Here is a 21,188-nt window from a genome sequence, read left to right as displayed (position 1 = left end):
TTAATCCTTGAAAATGTGTAATATACAAAATGCTTGGCTTCAAAAGCAGCTGGGCAGAATAGGAGCGCAATAATATGCCAGAAGTGCTATATCTAAGGAAGGTGTGCTCTTTCAGGCTATGATCGAGTCGGATTATAATAATTTATAAGGCTTTGGTCTTATTATTATTTGGATATGAGGCCTCCAAGAGGAAAAACCCAAGAAGTTGGAGGCAGTAGTGAATTAGTAGGTGGTCTCTTCTCACTGAAACCATAAGGAAGCAAGGCCCCAGCATTTCTAAACATCAGGAGAGTAAAGTTCTGGAACAGCCTTCCAAGGGGAGCAGTGGGGGCAAAAAACCTAACTGGCTTCAAGACTGAGCTTGATAAGTTTATGGAGGGGATGGTATGACAGGTCTGCCTACAATGGCATGTGGCCCATCAGCGACTACCAGTAGCAAAAATCCCCAGTGGCCAGAGACGGGACACTCTGAGGGCTCTGAGTTACTACAGAGAATTCTTGCCCATGTATCTGGTGGGTCTTGCCCACATGTATCTGGACTAACGGATCACCATATTTGGGGTTGGGAAGGAATTTCCCCCCTGGATCAGATTGGCAGAGACCATGGGGTTTTTTCACCTTCCTCTGCAGCATGGGGCACAGGTCACTTGCAGGTTTAAACTAGTGTAAATGGTGAATTCTCTGTAACTTGAAGTCTTTAAACTGGTGGTCTCCAAACTGTGGGGCATGCCCCACTAGGGGACACGGAAGAATGTTCGGGAGGTGGGGTGTGTGGTGGCGCGCACGCCAGCCCACACAAGAGGTGGGGAGGGAGCACATCCAGCCCAGCTCTGCTCCGCCCCTGTCCCCAGCTGCAGCCCTGGTGCCCGGCCCTGTGCCCGGTCCCAGCCTCAACCGCGGCCCCGGCTGCTGGCTTCTACTGCGGCTCAGCCTCTGCCCCACCCCCAGCTGCTGCCCCACCCTTGGCCCCCTTACCCCGTACGCATGCCCCCTGAAGCCGTGGCCCGGGCTCCCGGGGGTAGGGGTAAGGGGGGGTGCCTGAAAAGTTTGGGGAGCACTGCTTTATACCATAATTTGAGGACTTCAGTAACTTAGCCGGAGGTTAGGGGTCTATTACAAGAGTGAGTGGGTGAGGTTCTGTGGCCTACAATATGTAGGAGATCAAACTAGATGATCATGAGGGTCCCTTCTGACCTTAAAGTCTATGAACGTAAGGGATGCTGAGGTATAATTTTTTATGCGATTAAATTTGACATACTGGATACGTATGGTCATTAAAGGACTCTTCCCCCCCCCCCCCAAGTTGGGACTTTAGCCTACTTGGGTGGTGTCCTGGTCCAGCTTTCAGTTATGGTTACTAAATTCTACCTACCAAAATTCCTGCTGCAGTTCCAATAGAGCAGTGGTCTCAACCAGAGGTCCAGGGCCCCCTGAGGGTCCATGAGCAGGTTTCAGGATGTCCGCCAAGCAGGGCCAGCATTAGACTTGCTGGGGCCCAAGGCAGAAAGCCAATGTTCCCCCGCAAGGTCATTAAAGATCCAGGCCCTGCCACCCAGGGTTGAAGCTGAAGCCAGAGCAACTTAGCTTCATGGGGCCCCCTGTGGCTTGGAGCCCCAGGCAGTTGGCTCGCTTGCTACCCCCTAATGCCAGCGCTGGCTTTTATATGCAGAAAAACAATTGTTGTGGCACAAGTGGGCCTAGAGTTTTTATAGCATGTTGGGGTGGGGGGCTCTGAAAGAAAAAGATTGAGAGCCCTTGCAATAGAGTATGGTATTTGTCACTTACAAAACCAGTTGTGTAGACTTGCTGTGCATTGTTAAGCTTCTGTGTTCCATTTCAGAGGTTGCTCCATTTCCGTGGAGGATAAAAATGGGGGCGTGTGTGTGTGTGTGTGAGGACTGTGGCATATGCAGATTTTTGATCAGTGTCCTGGAATCCTTCATAATGAAAGATAAGGTAGAAAGGAGTTGTTTGCTAGCTTTAAGACCAAAACCCTTGGATATTGGTTTGTTCTGAGATCTCATTGTCAATCCGCATTTAGTTTGCTTTTTTTCATCCTTTAGGTTTTTGTTTTTGTTTTTTAAATTTGAATCGGGTGTGTGTGGCATAGCTTACGTGCCTCAAATGAGCTCCCCTTCATCTAGTACAATGGCTGGCTCTCAACCTTTCCAGAGTACTCTACCCCTTTAAGGTGGCTGATTTGTCTTGTGTACCCCAAGTTTCACCTCACTTAAAAACAACTTGCTTACAAAATACAAAAATGTCTCAGCACACTAGTACTGAAAAATTGCTGACTTTCTCATTTTTATCATATCATTTTAAAATAAATCATTTGGAATATAAATATTGTACTTCCATTTCAGTGTATAGCATATAAAGCAGTATAAACGAGTCATTGTCTGTATGAAATTTTAGTTTGTACTGACTTTGCTAGTGCTTTTTATGTAGCCTGTTGTAAAACTAGGCACATATCTAGGTGAGCTGATGTTCCCCTTGGAAGACCTCTGTGTACCTCCTGGTTCAGAACCACTGATCTAGTATATCTTTGTGCATTCTGCAGCTAAGACATGAGCTTGTATTCTCATTTTGTGTAGGCAGCTCTAGGTAAGTCACGAGGGAGTCTGTCTGGCTAAGCAGCCTCTCCCTGACTGAGGCGGGAGCTATTCAGAGCTCAGCTCAATTACAAGCCACTGTTTGTCTCTGATCCTAGAAACTCTTCGTTTTTCTGATCCTTGTTTGTAGCATTATTGTGTTTTATGTCAGATGTAGGTCAGATGTGAGCTGGGATGAGAAGCGGGGATAGCGCAGACAATGCATGCACAACTCACGCCATCAGGACACCTTTCAGGAATTGGTGTTATTATTTGAATAAATGAAGTGAACTGAATAGGTTTGAGGTACAGACATGTTGTTATTTCATATCCAATGGATGTACTATTCTGTTGGCCTCTCATCAAGGTCAGTGCTGTATAAGGAAGAGCTGTAGCAGTAATGAGCCATTTCAGTCTGAGTTTTGGTTGGGCCCATTATGGATACAGCAGCCAGCTGTCAAATGCTGAACTGAGTCTAGATCTGAATTTTTCCCAAAGTTCAGAGGTTGTTCACATCTAGGTGTTGGTTTTGAACCCTCCCTACCTATTTACTTTTCTTTGGTGCTCAGATATACTACATTTCATTACAATTAGTTACGACACCAAGAGTTATGGACCATGAAGTTTTGCTTTCCAGTCTCGGTTGCAGTAACATGCAGGAGACGCATGCAGTGAGCTCAGCTACTAGGTAGGGTGCTCTAGGAAGAGTCTTCCCTAGGGTCTGGCTAGCAGTTGGGTATGTTGCGTGCGAGAAGCAGAGGGGAAAATTCTTCTGGAGTAATTTAAAAAAAAAAAAGAGGCAGGAGTCTAAAGCAGGTGGCTGGCTACTCTCCTACAGAAGCCTACAATGGATCACACTTGCCCTCCTAAGGATGGTGCTATGAAGAGGGCACGATATAATGAGTGGACCAAAGTGAAAGTTGTTTTAAGAAAACCATTTAGAGTCTACTCCATTGTCTGCTGCAGAAGAAAACTCCAGTCCTGTAACTAATGTGAGCCAGCAACGTAGAATGGATTCAAGTAGAGTACAAGTAATTGGACTGCATTAATGAGCTTGCTCTTCTGTTTAGCACAAGGAGGATCCCACCGTAAGCTGCCTGATTTAACTTTGGGGTTACTTTTCTTTTTTGAGTATGCTCATTGTTTTTGAGGATCTTTTGCTTTTTCGGTGACCGTTGCTCAGCCTGAAGCCTCCAGTTCCATTATTGCAGTCATTATGTTAGCTGATGAGGTTTCTGCAGGTGTCCTTCTTCCCGCACAATCTTTGCAGCTTTTACAGTTCACCTGCCAGGCGTTTAAGAAAGTTCACACTTTTGAGATCTTTGCAATCTAAAGGGTATTATTGAAAAAGATCAAACTCTCTTTCTGGTTATTGAAATGGCCGTTTTAGCCTCCTCAAAGATGTTTTACTGGGGCTCTCAAGAATTTTAATGGCTTGAAAATTGTCCATAAAGCTGTGAACAGGAAGTTCACCTCTCAGCAGTACACAGCATATTTGGGCATCCTTTTCCCCCCGAATTTCTGACTGTTCTTTGCAGTATTGTTGTTTAATAAGATATCTGTTCAGGATCCAATAGAGGCAATTTCAAGTGAGAATTTCCATTCACAGTGAAACTTTTTTCTGCTTTCATTTTGAAGTTGTTTTCTTAGTGATGACCTACATCCAGTGTTTTACTGTATCTCCTGCTGTTCTTCGCACATACAGAACCCTCCTTTATAGTTGCCATTGGAGCTGTCCTCAGCCAGTCCTACCCATCCACGGTTAGATTAAAAAACAACACCACATATATGCACCATGTGTGTCATGTCTATCTCACATGCTTAGTCCACATAGAGGACAGGAGAGTGTTGCTGCTACCAGCTCAAGTGGTAAAGGCACATGACTTCAGGGCTAGAGACCATAGGTTTAAACTGTGCTGATGAGCAAGATGTGGAGAAACAAATAGTTCTGAAAACAATAAAATAAAGGAGGTTATCTAATCTAAAGTCCCCTGCCACTTTCTCAATGATATTTGCCCTAGGTCCTTGTTACTGAGAGTCAGAGGATAATGTAAGTGGAAATAGAACTGGGAATTACACTAATGAGAGATAGTAAGACTTCGTTACTGTTGTTGTCAAGGAGATTATTGGATGATAGGTCAACAGAGTCAGGAAAGAAGAGAATCTGTCACCCCAGATACCTGTAGACAGTCCCAAAATGGAAGGGTAGAAAGAGTAAGACAGGAAAAACTTAAGTCTGTCACTAATTACACCTTCCAGTTGCAGGAAATTGATCACGTAGGCTTTGTCCAGATGATCCCAGTGGATAGTGGTTGTAATGGAATGCTGAGCTGTTATACTATTTAGCCACTAGGTGGCACTATGTAAAGTACCTGATTTAAATGAACCTAAGCAGTACTTGGCAGAACATTAAAGGATCTTGTGATGAACACATCTGGTGTGTATAAGCAAGCTCTGTAGCCAGTCCATATCTGGCACAGAGAAACATGACATGGAGTCAGGAGTAAATGAAGAACAGCAACAGAAGTTGCAAACAGAAGGAACAAATCAACAAAGGTTGTAGGATCTCACCGGTGTGCCACTTTTCAGTGCCCCAGAGAACTTCAGCTTTGACAAACCTTCAGAATGAAGAGACTGGAAACAGTATTTTGCAAGATGTCGCATTGCTACCAAGCTGCACAAAGAAACTGGAGATATACAGATATCATCTTCCAAGTACGCTATGGGGAAGCTGGCAGAGCATGTCCTTAAATCCTTTGACTTTACTGAAGACACTCACAAAGATGACTATGTTGGATGTATACTTTATACCTCAGAGAAATGTGGTTGATGCAAGAGCGTGTTTCCAACAGAAGAATTCAAGAAGCAGAGGAAAATGTTGCATATTTTATATGAGCTTTGCAGACATTGGCTGAAAACTGATATTTTCATGTTTTGAATTCCCCAAAATCACAGAGACAGGCTGGTTATTGGGTTAACAGATGAAAAACATTTCACAGCAGATACAATTGAAGAAAAATTTAACCCTAGTCATAGCTATACAGCTAGCAAAACAGTCAGAAGCACTCAAACAACAGAACAAAAGGCAGGAGCAACTTGACAAACCTGAAACTAGCTTAGAAGCTAAAAATAGACGCCTGAGTGTTAAAAGTCATTATCAAAAACCCCTGAGGCAAGGCGAGAAAACTCCCAGGCTAAGAGGGACAAATTCCAACCTACATGCGCAAGGTGTGGAAAAAATCATATCCCAAGAAATGATGCATATCCAGCCATAGGCACACGGTGTAGTACATGCATGTAATATAGACATTTTGCAGTTGTTTGCCATACCAAAGCAGTCAGGGAGTTGACTCATATTCTGGACAGTGGACCACAATTCATTGCAGTAGAATTTAAATAATTCCAAATGAAATATGACTTTGATCATATTAATAGTAGCCCCCATTATCTACAAGCAAATGGAGAGGCCAAGAGAACTGTACAGACAGCCCCTTCCCTCCCCCCCCCCCCCCCCCCAAAAAAAAGTAAGTCTAGCAGGAAGATCCATTCCTCACAGATCAACACCAATAGCGACTACTAGATATAGAGCAGCACAACTGCTGAAGGGCAGGCAACTCAGAACTACTATTCCGACTCTGGAAAAACCTGTTTCCAAAGTGGCCAGACATGAAGAGAGTCACCAAATCAGATAAAAAAAGATAAGAGTTTATGAACACTTTTAGAACAGCCACTCTGAGTACTGCCAGGTCTAGAAGCTGGTGTCCATCTTCATGTCAAATTGAGTGGAGAAAAAGGATGGACAACTCCAGCTGTTGTGAACAAAAAGCATAAAGCATCCGAATCATATGTGATCGAGACTGACAGTGGAGAGTTCAACAGAAACCATCAACATCTACAGTTTGTTCCTCAGAAAGAGAGCAGTCAACAGGGCCAACGCGGAACAAGACGACGACTCAAGGATTCCAAACAGACCACAACCAGTCATTGCAACTAATGGACAGCCAGATGACCAAGTTTGTTACATGTTCAGGTCATGTAATTAGAAAATCAGTATGATTCAGAGACATTTAACAGACTGATACGTACTGAACTTCAAAGACTGTGTGATAGTGTAAATATTGTAAAGGATAGGAATGTAGAACTTAAAGGGAGAGATGTAATGGAATGCTAAACTGCATACTACTGTTCAACCACTAGGTGGCATTGTGTATAAAAGTCTTTATTTAAATCAGGCGTGGGCAAACTTTTTGGCCCGAGGGCCGTATTGGGGTTGCAAAACTGTATGGAGGGCTGGGTAGGGAAGGCTGTGCCTCCCCAAACAGCTTGGCCCCCACCCCCATTTGCCACCTCCCACCCATCCAACCCCCCCAGCTCTTTGTCCCCTGACTACGCCATCCTGGGACCCCCCGCCTCCTGACAGCCCCCCCACCCCGGGACTCCCACGCCTATCCAACCGTCCCCTGCTTCCTGCCCCATGACTGCCCACTGGCCCTGGCCCCCTTACCATGCCGCTCAGAACAGCATGTCTGGAGCTGCGCCGCCTGGCCGGAGCCAGGCGCGCTGTCGCGCTGCCCTGCAGGAGCGTGCAGCCCCACCGCCCAGAGCGCTGCCTGGGAGAGGGGCTGGGGGCTAGCCTCCCCAGTGGGTAGCTCAAGGGCCAGGCAGGACGGTCCTGTGGGCCGTAGCTTGCCCACCTCTGATTTAAATGAACGTCAGCCGTACCAGGCAGAGCATTCAAGGATCTTATGATGAACACATCTGGTGTGTATAAGCAAGCTCCCTGGCCAGTCCATATCTGGTACAGGAACAGGCCAGCAGAGATGCCCAATAACGTATGGGTTGGGTGTTGGATCCCCACAGCCGTTACTCAGAAAATGAGGCTGCAGGACTGAAGCAAATGTTGTTCCATCTACATTTCTCCGGACAGCCAGAGCGTGAGAGAGAACATCCCTTCCCTACTCCAGCAGGGACCTGAGAAAAGGAGATACATGACCAGAAATTAGAAAGGCTGCTTGATTGTGCTGTGGACCTTCTCAAATGAACCAGCCTAAGTCAAACAAATGGGCCATGGCATGTACTGCAGATGCATGTCAAAACAGCTGTTTCAGCTTGCAATTTCTAGCTAGCCAGTGAGCAGCAACTTAAATAAAAATAAATAAATAAATAAAAGAGCAGGTTTCCAGCAAATAAGTACAGAACTAGAGAAAGTAGGTGTTCCTGGAGACTGTAACTAATTCACCGTAAGAGGCTACAGGCATAAGCAAGAGACGCTGCGCTCACACTTGATTTTGTAGCTCCTTGGATTTTCTTTTGCAGCCTGGCGGCAGATCCTTAGGTGGGGAGTTAGACAAGCACAAGTAATTCCACCTGATACAAATTCTCTAGCACTTGTATGCTCTCCAGACACTCTTCTTTAAACACCAAGTGGTAGGGGTGAAAGTGAGAAGCCTCTCTCAGATCAGCAGCCAACAATAAATTGCTGGTATGAGGTGACTTAAATGTGTAAATGCTGACATGCTGAGCGTGTCATGTTCTAGGTTGACCATATTTCCCAGAGGAAAACCGGGACATTGTGTGGGGCTTGCCTGAGCTCCCCGACCCCTGCAGGGCTGGCCTGATCCCTGCCCCCAGGGGCTGACAGCCCAAACCCCAGCACCTAGGGCTACTACCTTTGAAATGCAAAAAAACCCCAGCAACACCCGCCTCTCCCCTCCCTGCACAAGGCAAGCCCATTGTAACCCGAACCACAAGGCAACTTTGCAACCCCTGCTTCAACAGCCACTTAGTGACCCAAACCCTCTCTCTCTCTCGCACACGCGTGGTGTGCTTGTGTGTTGGTGGGCAGACAGCTGCTGTATTTTCAGCAGTTTTGATCTGTTATCGCTTAAACTGTGGAAGAGGGAGCACTGCAGCATCTTCAGTAGGATGCAGGAAGGTTTAACATTGGATATCCCAGTGTACTGTGGTTAGTCGCTAAGGTGCCACAAGTACTCCTTTTCTTTTTGCGAATACAGACTAACACGGCTGTTCCTCTGAAACCTGTGGTGATAATGCAAATCTTTAGACCCATGTAAACAAGCCCCAGGAGATGAAATTTATTTTCCTGACAACTGGAAAAATCCATAAAAAACAAACAAACCCCAGCCAGGATGGACAAATACCAGCCAGGTGGTAACCCTGAATGTTCGTCCATGCCCCTATGGAGGTGCTCCCCACTTTTTTGGCAAAATTGGTTGGTTGGCAAGAGCAAATGGGACAAATGTCCATTTTTGCCAAAAAAGTCGGAACGTCTGGGACAGGGCTTAAAAAGGGGACTGTCCCGGCCAAAACAGGATGTATGGTCATCCTAACTGGTTCTGTGTCTAATTGTTTCAGGCACATCTGAGGCCCAGGAATAGTTCCATATGTTACATATGAATGTTGATTTTGGAGGCTTTTTATTGTGGCCACCACTAAATGCAAGTCAAGTTTTCTATGAAACTTTTAGAAGTGTTCTTTTGATAAACAATAACCCTCCAGTAACACTGGGCAGTGCACCAGAAGCAGAAGTGGTGGCAAACTCTCTTAGCTTGTGTTTGGTAAGTGACACGAAACAAAGCCAGATAGCCTGGGATGCATTCAGTACTAGTGGCGTAGGGAAAACTCTCTGTTCTTGTTGATCATTAGGATTAAGATAGGAGTTTGTTCCAGCCTTACAAAGTACTATGATTTTGTGATACTTCAAAAAGATTGAGGTCTAGCATACAAATACAAATATATACACACTCACGCTCATGTGCATGCTTATGGGCTCACTTCCATGTTGTTTGAGGTGTTGAGATGATATTATTGTATTATCTTTGTACAGATTGTGATGGTGCCCCTCATAAGGCTTTATGGAAATTTGCTTATGAATGTATATATGTCATAACTGGAATATGTTTTATGCTACATATGCCATGTAATATATCTCCGTAAAGGTTATGATCTACTGAATCTATTCTAATCGTATGCATGTATCGTTTTTGTATTTGAAGTTATGAATATTAGCTGTGTACTGGCTTGATTTTTAAGTAGCCTTGGTAAAGCATTTGGTCAGCTTCTTGAGACAGGAATGTGCAAATTAAGTGCCCAGTCAAGAAGCACTTAAGGGACAATGGATCTTGGAAGGCTCCAGTTCACATAAGAAGTCTACATGAGGACATTCAAGGTAGCAGGTAAGCAATGGCTGCTGCCTGTAAAAATGGAGTCATGCATGGACATGTGACTTGCCCATGTGACTCCAAAACTCCATCTTGGACTTTGCATAGGCGAGAGGAGGGGGTCTCCACCCACAAGAGAAAGTCTATTTAAGCCCGTGGGAGACCCCTCCATTTTGTCTTCAGCTGGCTAAAGAGAGAGCCTCTCCACCCCCAAGGTTACCTGAAAGAAACTGGAACAAAGGACAGTTACTACGGGGGGGTGAGTGATTACTAGACCCAGACTAGAAGGAGACTAGAGGAAGCTTACTGGAATTCCTCTAAGGGTGAGGATTTTATCTGTATTCAGTTATTTCTTACTGTATTAGATATAGACTGGCGTGTTCTGTTTTATTTTGCTTGGTAATTCACGTTGTTCCGTCTGGTATTACTTGGAACCACTTAAATCCTACTTTCTGTATTTAATAATCACTTTTTACTTATTAATTAACCCAAAGTATGTATTAATACCTGGGGGGGGGGGAATGTGAGGGGGGGCAAACAGCTGTGCATCTCTCTCTATCAGTGTTCTAGAGGGCGAACAATTTATGCGTTTACCCTGTATAAGCTTTATATAAGCATCTGAGCGTTAAAGACAGGAACACTTCTTAAGTTGCTTTTAGTTAAGCCTACAGCTTTGGTGCGCTTGGTTGAGACCCTGGGTCTGTGCTGGAGCAGACGGGCGTGTCTGGCTCAGCAGGACAGGCTGCTAGAGTCCCAAGCTGGCAGGGAAAATGGGGACAGAAGTAGTCTTGGCACATCAGTTGGCAGCCCCAAGGGGGTTTCTGTGATCCAACCCGTCACACAGATCCTTGAGCTTCCTTTTTGTGATGTACTGATATCATGCTCTGTATGTTGGATAATAATTTTTAGATTGCTGTAGCTGTAGTCCTTAGTGATCTATCTTGCTAACCCCAGGGAAAAAGCCCAGTCTGCCCATCAAACAACAGATGTTCCCAAGTAGCAACTTTCCAAACCCAAGTCTGTTTATTTCCTTTTGAGTTTGGGCTGTGCTTTGGTATCATGCCGTCTGTGACATCTTAACACGATACAGTCTGGACCCAGTACATCTAGAAAGTACAGCTGCTGCTGCCGGCACGAAGGCATCCAGTCAGCAAAGTACCAAAGAGCCACGTTTTGGTCCGTATCCTGCCACTTCCTGCAGGACACTGAGTACCTTTAACTCCCATTGAAATCAGTGGAAGGAGAGGATGCTGACCCTATCACAGGAGGTACTCAGAGTTTTGCGGCATTGGGACACCAAGAGCAGATATTAAAAAAGAATCCCCACTGCCAGCCACAAAGGTCTCCTTGTATTAGTCTCTCCTTTGTGTGTAAGGTGGTGATGACCTTGCTAAAAATGCACTGGAGCTTACGAAATGAAGTTTACTGGAACTGGTTGGAAATTTTTCATTAGGAAAAATGGAAATGCCCTTTTCACACATAATTGAAAAAATTTTCTGAAAACTTTTGATTTTTCCATTGGGAAAATTTAAAATGACCGCTTCCCAGGCAGCCTGCAGAAGGCTCTTGCCAGGTTTGCTTTATGCCTGCTGGGGGAAAGCGAAATTGACAAGAGCCTTACAGGCAGGCATGAGGGAAGCTAAAATTTTCCATTTTAGTTCTACCAAAATATAATTTTTTTGGAAATCCCTTCCCCTTTGTGGGGTTAGTGCTGGCAGAACAAAAAGCCCCACATTTACGTTATGCATGCCAAAGCATTTGAACTCCAGAAGCATCCCAGACTATCAATCTTCCTTCGCTGTCTTGCCAACGTGCCACTTTGCTGATAATGAAGCCTGTGAGATGTGCTGTTGAAATGAAATTTCAGACCAGTCAGTTCAATGAGCCTTGATGCAGCACTTTCCCCAATAACGACAAATTGCATTTCTGGTCCCTTTGTGTGCGTGTGGGTGTTCAGATTCGCTTAGCGTAGTGCATAGGCTGGGACTTGCGATATCCGTGCGACTTAGGCTGTTGTCATGATGGAATGTAATATGTCCTGTGTTGTGGATGAATGGAGCAAGTTGACTCCTGGTGTTGTGGATGCAAGTGCACAACTTCAAAAGAGTAAACCTGCAAAAAGAAATTGGGCCAGATCCTCTGCTGGTATAAATCAGCCTAATTCTGATTTTATTTGCGCTACATTGATTAGATATTAGCTGAGGATCCGGGCTACAACATTTTTAAAAAATTCACATATTTCTCCCTAACATTAAGAGTAAATAGCTCTGTAGTGAGTTGGGTATTATTTATACTGCAGCAGCACCCAGAGGCAATCAGAATCAGGGGCCATTTTACTGTACTAAGGGTTGAATCACCCCTCAGCCTGCACGACTGCTCAGGGGCGTAAGGAGGAATAAAAGCTGGTTATCTGGGAATAATAGGGAATGTGCGGATCCTTGGCTCCATCCCCAGATGCACTGGGCTGCATTTTAAGAACCTGATAGATTTTTCATTGTTCCTAAGATCCAAGGGTTTGGGTCTGTGTTCACCTGTACAAATTGGTGAGGATTCTTATCAAGCCTTCCCCAGGAAAGGGGATGTAGGGCTTGGGGGATATTTTGGGGGAAGGTTTCTCCAAGTGGGCTCTTTTCCTGTTCTTTGTTTAAACACTTGGTGGTGGCAGCATATAGTTCAAGGACAAGGCAAAGTTTGTACCTTGGAAGTTTTTAACTTAAACTGGTAAGAATAAGCTTAGGGGGTCTTTCATGCAGGTCCCCACATCTGTACCCTATGCTCAAATAAATTTGTTAGTCTCTAAGGTGCCACTAGTACTCCTTTTTTTGTTTTTTTTTGTTTTGGGCTGCAGAGGTTAGCCACTGCAGGAGGGTTGGTTTGTAAATTTCTAGTCCTCTGGAGTAAGGAGAGAATTTAGCTAATACAAGGGGGAAGGGATGGGAGTCTTTGGGCTGGTATTAAGCCAGCAGCAATTTATTGCACCCTTTAGAGCAATGGAGGAGCAGGGAGGGAATTGTGGATCCCTGAATCATAATGCCTTCCCTAAGACGTTCCTGCCATGAGCTGGGTCCTTTTGTCACAATCTACACCTGAGAATGACAATGTAGGGAGATAAGAATTCCAGCTCAGTACATAAGATATGGAGGATACAGGCTTAATGCTGTACTTGGCTATTAGCTTTTTGCAATATACAATATGCAGACACATCCTTGGATGCAGGCAGCTAAATTGATTGAGCTTAAAAAAAATCTCAATACACAAATCTCAATAAAAATAAATTATGTATTTTTAAAATGTCCTCTGTACTTGTAAAATTTCTGCGGATGGTTTGGCTAAAATGGTTCTGGGTTGGCTCCTGCATCATGTAGGACATTTTCTTCACACCATTTGTACCGGGAAAATTATAGGACTAGATTTTGAAGGTTTAGGCACATGCAGTTGTCTGCGTACATTTGAGAATAACTGATATGAAGATACAAATTGGATATCTGCACAAGCCAGGTAAAGTGCCCAGCTGGCCCCGTGCATATGCATACTTGGCTACAGGCCTGTATGTTTATGTACACCCAGTTGTGTATGTCTAGCTTTGAAATTCTGGCCTCTTCGGATATGTCTGCACTGCAGCTGGAAGCAAGCTCCCGGCCCGGGTCAGGCAGGCTTGTAGTCGGGCGGCTAGCCTGTACTGCCACCCAGGCCACGCAACATCCATGCTAATTTTAGCACATTAAGCTTGTGCCGAGCTAGCAAGTGTCTGTCAGCCTGGGCTGGGAGGCATGCTCCCAGTTGCAATGTAGACAATAACTTTAGGGAGCAGTCTTGACCCCCCACAAGATAGGGAGCAGATGCTAATCTCATGAAACAAGTTTTCATCTTTAGCTTCCGATTCTAGCTTCCTTTGTTAGGTGCCTCCATTGTGCAGCTGCCTCCTTTAGATGTTGACGTGGCTGGCTCTAATTGTTATCACTCTTAAGAAATGTTCCTGTTATCTAGCCTGATTTTCTCCCCCACCCCACTTCGAGCTCTTTCTGTTTTCTCCTTCAAGGGCTCTCTCCTCCCTCCAGGCAGCAAGCTTAGTTGCAGTCTCTGAAAGAAAGAACAGCCACTTCCTGCTTACAGCCTTCCCAGATTTTTCACCCCTTTAAAAAACCATTAACAAAAATCCTTGGCTATAAACCTTTCAAACGTTTTAGCAGCAATTGGGAAGGTTTGCTTTCCTCACACCCACACCCAGTGCCACGGATGCCATAATGCTTGTCTTGCACTGAGAGGCAAATTGTCTAATAGGTTGAGTGAGCCATATTTTCCCTATGCCAATTCTGCTTGCTTAGCTTCCAAGAATCAGTCCTGTTTAAGAGATTTCTAGCCTCAGTTACATTATGTAAGAGGCTAAGAAGTGGGAGTTGGAAAAAATGCAATTGATCTTTCACAGCACAAGATAAAAGTCTTGTCAAAAGGAAAATGGTAAAAGGAAACAGTACTTCTCCAGCATATAAAAAGGAGATACATCATGTAAAACAGACTTCGCAGATAGTTCTGATTTGCTGAAGAGGATACATTACTTAATGTGGCTGATGTTATCAGCTACAGATAGAACTAGATCAGTGTCAGGATGAAAGCACGGCTTTATCTAATTCTTAAAGAATATTCATTTATATAGGATATAATAGGTGTTAAAATACCATTGTGATAGGTGTGGCACAGATACATTAAAAACAGAATTTTCTCTCTCTCTCACCCCTCCCAACCCCATTTCTGTTTAATACATTGTATATCAGTCACGTGGGTCCTGAAGACTCACATGACCACATCTCTGCAAATCATCATTAAGCTAACGATTTTCACAGGGTTCTATGAGCTCAAATTTGGAGGTCCTGAAAGGCTTTCTGAACCTTCTCCACTTCGCTTCCTTCTCAGCCAAAAAATTCATTTGAAATGCTAAGTGACCCAACAGTTATATTGGGGAAATGAACGAAAATAAGGACTTTGCATTTGAAGGGGGGCATTGTTATGTTTTTGGCCTCCTATTGTAGTAGCCATTAATAAGTCAACATTTGTCAATAGGTATCAATGTTATTTCCTATACTAAGTATATGAAAGTATTAGGAATATTACAAAAATAGTGGTACAGTTTTCGTGTTATCTAAGACAACTGGATGGCTTTTAAAGTCAGCCACTTATATACTTGCAATACTGTATATTCTACAAGGAATAATGTTCTATACGAGACTGATGGGTCAGATTCTGAAGTCCTTGGTCAGGGCCCAATCCAGTGCCAATGGAAGTCAGTGGAAAGACTCCCATTGACTTCAGTGGGCTTTGGATTGGGTGTTGAGCTCTTTAATGGGAGTTTTACCCTAGTAGGGGAAAGTAAGAACTGCAAGGCTTGGGGCAAAGCAAGTGAAGACCATTCTCATGTAGGGTCTGTTGCATTTTGCTTGTGTAATGCTTCTTTCTCTCTCCTCTTTTTTGTGCATGTTCAGAAATCCGTACCCAGTTGGTGGAACAGTTCAAATGTCTGGAACAACAGTCCGAATCCCGGCTGCAGCTCCTGCAGGACCTCCAGGAGTTCTTCCGCAGAAAGGCTGAGATAGAGCTGGAGTACTCCAGGAGTCTGGAGAAACTGGCAGAACGATTTTCTTCCAAGATCCGCAGCTCCAGAGAACACCATCAATTCAAGTAAGCAAGGACTTCCAGGAGCACGTGGATGCTCCAGAGCCTGAATCAATAACTAACTTTTGGTTGTGGCTGCAAAGTCCAAATGTTGACTAAAATTAACAGTAATAGTGCTACAGTGGCATTGTTTTGTGTTTTCAGCATGGAAGGGTTATGAGAAGTGAAATCAAGCAACAGGTATTGTACAGTACAGCCTCAGTTAATTTCTTTTAAGTCATTTCTCCAAACAGTGCCATAAAATATGTGAACCTTGATTTTTTTTTTCTTTTCCCAAAAGAGCATAAACTCAGCCTCCATTTTCTGTGTCTTCACTTCAGTTAATGCTAATAATGTCAGGTACATTTTATAGGACCTGATTTGTATATGACCTCAAGTCATTATTGGTTAGAGTGCTTTAAATTGCATTTGGAAATATTTTCAGACTCAGAATTGGAGGCAACTTCAGAAAATTGAGCTCACTAAAGTATTTGTATTTTTAAAATAATATTTGTATATTACACGCATGAAAGCACACGCACAGTGGGCTGAAGCTAGGCAAATTCATCTTGGAAATAATGTACACCTTTTGAACAGTAATTAACCAGTGGAATAATTTACCAAGGGATGTGGTGGATTCTACTTCACTCGAATTCTTTTTTAAATTAAAAGCCGATGTCTTTCTAGAAATATGCTTTAGCTGAACCAGAACTGGACTCAATGCAACAGGAATTATTAGGTGAAAGTAAAGCCTTTGTTATACAGAGGGTCAGACTAGATTATCATAATAGTTCCGTCTGGCCTTAGAATGTATAAATACATGTAGATTTTCAAAAGCAGCTTGTGAACTGTCAGCCCACATTCTAAACCTTGGTTGCAAAAAACTTCAGGCAGAATTTTAGAGTCTGGGGAGACTATTTCTTGGGTGAAGATATTTAGCCTGTTATGTTACAGACTGGCCTGTACCATCATTCCAAGGCCCCATTTAAAAATGTGGTTATGATTGGAAGAATGACTCCCTGTAAAATGGGGCTCTGTAACTTTTTCTTTTCTCATTGTCTCAGCAAATTCAGTTTTGCCAAAGATCTTTGGTTGAGCACCATAAAAGAGATTGCCCCAAATATGCACGTACTCTTGAATTGGTCTCATGTTTTCCCTCTAGCAATATTTCTGGTGTTCTTTATGATGATTAGCTCACTCTGGCTGCCTGTCTTAGCTTGGATGTCTTGCTTGGCAGAACATGAGTGATGCTGCGTAGTGTATAGCACTTTCTAATGTGTGCCTTTCAGGTTCTGAACTCTAAGTGAACTGCATATAAATGTGTGCAGTATGAGAGAAGGATATTCATACTGTATAGATCCAGTGCAGTTCTGCAGCTGAAATTCCTTTCCTTTCTCTTCCCTGGCCATAGCGTTTGTCTCTGTCTCTTTTCTGACAGCCACAGCTATGAAGTATCTTTCCCAAAATGATGCCAGTGTCATTCCATTCATAGGCCAAGGACCATCAGCATGGTGTAGCTCCCATCCTAGGGACTTGGGGCTCTACCTGTATGATACACTTAACTTTTCTAATTCCTAGCCCCTTACAAACCCTTTCTTTTCTCCAGCCTCATGTTTCTTCCATTACAGCATGAGAAGTTGCTGCTTCTGTTGCTAAATTACTAAATCCTATTTACTCCATATTACTAAATCCTATTTCATCTATTTACTCTGACTCTCTAGGCTTTCACTGTTTTATGGCCATGTCATAGATTGATAGATTCAAATGTACAATCCCATTGGTTTGCTTGGTGGCTTTGCTGACGTTGCTGTGACCTACATCAAGGATACCTGTCCCAGCATGGGAGGGAGTTTGTGAGCATTGACTACAGCAATGTGCTTGTGCTTTGTGAACTGGCGGCAATGGTGTTTTGTTGTATGTGCATCTCTTGCTGGCTAGTGCCCTAACTGGAGCACTGGGCAAGCTGTTCATTTGCCCATGTGGGTGTTGCATTTATTATGCTGGGATGATGCCCTGTAAGGTTCAAGCTGTGGGGGGAGGGATAATACTTATTCACCTTTGTAAAGTGCCTAGTAATGAGCTTCCAATGGCCACCTTTCAGTCGTCGGCGTGTACCTGAAGTTACCACACAGCAGGATGTGATAGCATGCTTCAAAGGAGGCTGTTAATTTGAGGTTAGTGTGTCTGGATGGAGTTAATGGGTTGGGTTCATATACAGCAGTGGTCACCAACTGGGCGATTGTCTGGTCGATCCTGGAGACTCTCCCAGTCAATCGCGATCTCTGGCTGCTAAAGTCTGGCAGTGGAGCGAGGCTACTGTTAATGCAGGCTCCCCTCCTTTGCCCAGCACCACACTGCTCCCGGAAGTGGCCAGCATACCCCAGGAGGGATGGGGGTGGGTGGGCAGGGGTCTCCGCGCGCTGCTCCTGCCTGCAAGCACTGCCTCCGTAGCTCCCATTGGCCAGGGGTGGGGAACTGTGGCCAATGGGAGCTGCAGGGGTGGTGTCTGCAGAGAGGGCAGTGCGCGGAGCCACATGCCCCCCAAGGGGTGCATTGGCCCCTTCCGGGAGTGGTGTGGGGCTGGAGCAGTCAGGGAACCTGCCTTAGCCCTCCTTCGCTGCTGTCTGAGGTAAGTGCTGCCCAGTAAGAGCCCCCACCCCAGCCCTGAGGTCCCTCCCGGAGCCAGCACCCCATATCCCCTACTGCTCCTGACCCCCCCCCCAGAGCCAGCACCCCATGCCCCCTCCTGCACCCAAACTGCCTCCCAGAGCTTCCAGCCCCAGCCGGGAGCACCCTCCTGCACCCAAACTCCCTCCCAGAGCTTCCAACCCTGGCCTGGAGCCCACATTCCGAATCCCTAAGCCCCAGCCCAGAGTGCACACCCACTCCCGAACCCCAACCACCTGCCCCAGCTTGGTGAAAGTGAGTGAGGACGGGGGAGAGTGAGCGACGGAGGGGCAGGGGGTGAAGTGAGAGGGGCAGGGCTTTGGGGAAGCTGTAGGGCCTCGGGGAAGGGCGGGGTAGGTTCTGGGTTGCACTTAAATTCAAAAAGTGATCTTGTGTGTGTAAAGTTTAGAGATCACTGCTGTACAGTGACATGCATGAACTGCATCATGAGATCTTGGGATGGGATGTTATCGCAGTCAATGGAGGGGGCGTGGTTGCAGTCACACTAAAGCCTAGCAAGACTGTGGGGCTAGATTGTGCTTCATTCTGTATATGAAGTGGCATATAGCTGCACCATCCCAAGAGCACTGAGAGCCCAGGGAATTAGCTATGCCCCAGAGAGGCATAATTCCTTCCGTACTATCTCCTTTCTTTCCAGGGGTGGTAATTTGCTACTGGTCCTGACTGGCTGACTAGCCCCTCTATGCACCATCTCAGCTGTGCGGGTCAATGCGTTCCAGGGGGGAGCCCAAGTTCCTTTCATTCTCCACCTCTTTCCCTCTGCTCCCTGCTTACGGCTGTGCAGGCAGAGCAGCCGCTGGCATGCAACCCCTGCTTTCCCTGCCATGCCTGCAGCAGAGATGTGGGATGGCTGAACAGGGCATGGGAGAGCATCTTGTTCCCCACTTACGCCTCAGTGCAGCCATGTGGGGCGGACTATGGTCCAGTCCTCGGTAATGATGGCTATTGTGGTGTTGCTATTATGTCTCGTTATTGAGTGACTGTATTTCTCACCCTCACGTTATCACACGCAAGTCCTTTATCACCAGCTAGGAGCACAGATTACTTCTTCCAGAAGCAACACCATTAGCACTCAGCTGATGAAGCAGTTGGAGAGTGTGTTGCATCGGTGATGCAATCAATAGCTCCTCCCTTAATTAGACACATCCGCATACAGACATCTGAGACTGTCCTCCAATTAAGAGTGTAACAGGAGGCAGTTCCAGGTCTCTGAGCTGCTACGCAGTGTACTTTCAATGAGCAAGAACCAGCTTTTCCACCCTTAGAACGTGATAGGTGACACAAAGGAGGCTCTAAAATCTGCCTGTATCTAAAATGTCCATAATAGAAATCATGTTCCTGTCCATGTCAGCTGGTCATGGAGTCCCACAGGGTAGAGTAAATCTACATGTCATATCTGTTCTTCTTCGAGGGCTTGTTCACGTCCATTCCACATTAGGTGTGTGTGTGTGCCGCGTGCACGAGCGTTGGAAACTTTTTCCCTTAGCGGCTCCAGGTGGGCCCCCCGAGTGGCACCACTGCGCCCTGCATGTATACCCCGCCGGCCCGACCCCTTCCAGTTCCTTCTTGCCCTCCATGGCGGCGTTGGAACAACCTCTCTCTCTCTCGTAGAAGATCATGCGGGGCATGCCACAGGCCCACGGCTTCAAGGCTTGCACCACGTGCTGCAAACCTATGCTAGTTAGTGACCCCCACGACTCGTGTCTACGTTGCCTGGGGGACGGACATCAAACTGAAAGGTGTAGGATTTGCAAGGCGTTCAAGCCAAGGATGAGGAAAGAAAGAGACTTTCGCCTAAAGCAACTGTTGATGGAGGCTGCATTGCTCAGGCTTCCTCGGTGCGTAGTGCCCTGGAGCTGTCAGGAGACCCAGCACCAGTGAAGCACCGTAAGCTGTCGGCCCCAGAGCGCCAGGCTAGGCCCCGGCACCAATCGTCCTCCCCGGTGTGGCCCCTGGCGCAGCCTAAAGGAAGGCGCGGTCGTTTCCCCACACAGGAGGCTGGCGTCTCCCAAGGCACCGAGCGCCGGCAAGAGCGGGAAGGCCGCGGTACCGGCGCTGACCCAGGTGGTCCTGGCGGCACAAGCCCCACGAGCCCAGACCTGAGCCCAGCTCAGTGAGCTCAGTGCGGACGACGGGCTCGAGGGCATAACGGATCAGCCCTCTACGCCTGGCACCTTTGAGGCCGCAAAGGACCTCATCGAGCTGTCGGCAGCGAGCCCCCTCCCGTATGGGGAGAACCCTCTGGCACCCATGCCTCGGGCGCCGTCGAGGGGTAAGCCGGCAATGGTGGGCTGCTCGAAGACACCGTCCCGGCACTGCTCCCGGAGTTGGTCCCGATCGAGCTCCGACTCCACAGACTCGCACTTGCCAGAGACCCAGAAGGAGGTTGTGGCACTGGCAGCGGGTCGACACGAAAAAGCGCCAGGAAGGGCACGCAGCTCTCCGGCACCACCCAGAGACCGGCACCAGGAGGAGTTGAGATGGCCCTTGCCAGAGGTCTCCCACAAACGGTCCCGGTCCAGGGAACGCCGGCCCCGGTCCCGGGGGTTCCGGTACCACTCCCAGTCAGCCAGGAGCTGCTCATTCTCCACCAGTGCAGATTGTTGGCACCACAATGGCCTTCGCGATCGGCCTCGCTGCAGTCTGGCGCCGGCTCCAGCCGCTGTAGCTACCGCACCGGGGCCCAGACAGCAGGGACCCTCAGGGGAGCTGGCAACCTCAATGGGGGCTGCCAGGCCATTCGTTCTTCTGGACCCCCTGGGCCTATCAGGAGCGCCAAGGGGCGCCGTCCAGGGCAAGTTACTCAGTGCAGCGGTCCCGGTCTCTGCACCGATGCCAGACAGTGCCGGAGGCAACAGTATCCAGGCTGCCAGCATCCCCCCAGCTTAGACCGGAGACTCTAGCACCGAGCCTGGCGCTGTCCCATGGACTCCCGCCCCAGCCTGAGCTGAGGGCCCCTGCCATGGGAGATGGGGAGCAGGAGGACCAACCAGAGGGGGTTGGGCAGCAGCTAACCTCCTCGTCTTCCCCCGATAAGGCGGTGGCGGGTACAGAGCTATCCGGCCCTCCGTCAATAGACCAT

At 46.6% G+C, this 21,188-nt stretch overlaps 1 protein-coding gene across 2 annotated transcripts in view; it reads left to right on the top strand.

The window, feature by feature from the left end:
• The window catches only part of SRGAP3 (SLIT-ROBO Rho GTPase activating protein 3), a 226,681-nt gene that overhangs the window by 105,772 nt on the left and 99,721 nt on the right, over nucleotides 1-21,188 (top strand). For both annotated transcript variants that reach the window (XM_073351215.1, XM_073351214.1), the window contains exon 2: nucleotides 15,250-15,445. In XM_073351215.1, coding sequence (XP_073207316.1) covers nucleotides 15,250-15,445 — 196 coding nt within the window. The remainder of the gene's footprint in view (nucleotides 1-15,249; nucleotides 15,446-21,188) is intronic.

The sequence above is a fragment of the Lepidochelys kempii genome, chromosome 7, assembly GCF_965140265.1.
Source record: "Lepidochelys kempii isolate rLepKem1 chromosome 7, rLepKem1.hap2, whole genome shotgun sequence".
Taxonomy (NCBI): Eukaryota; Metazoa; Chordata; order Testudines; family Cheloniidae; genus Lepidochelys; species Lepidochelys kempii.
This window is presented reverse-complemented; position numbering and strand designations above follow the sequence as displayed.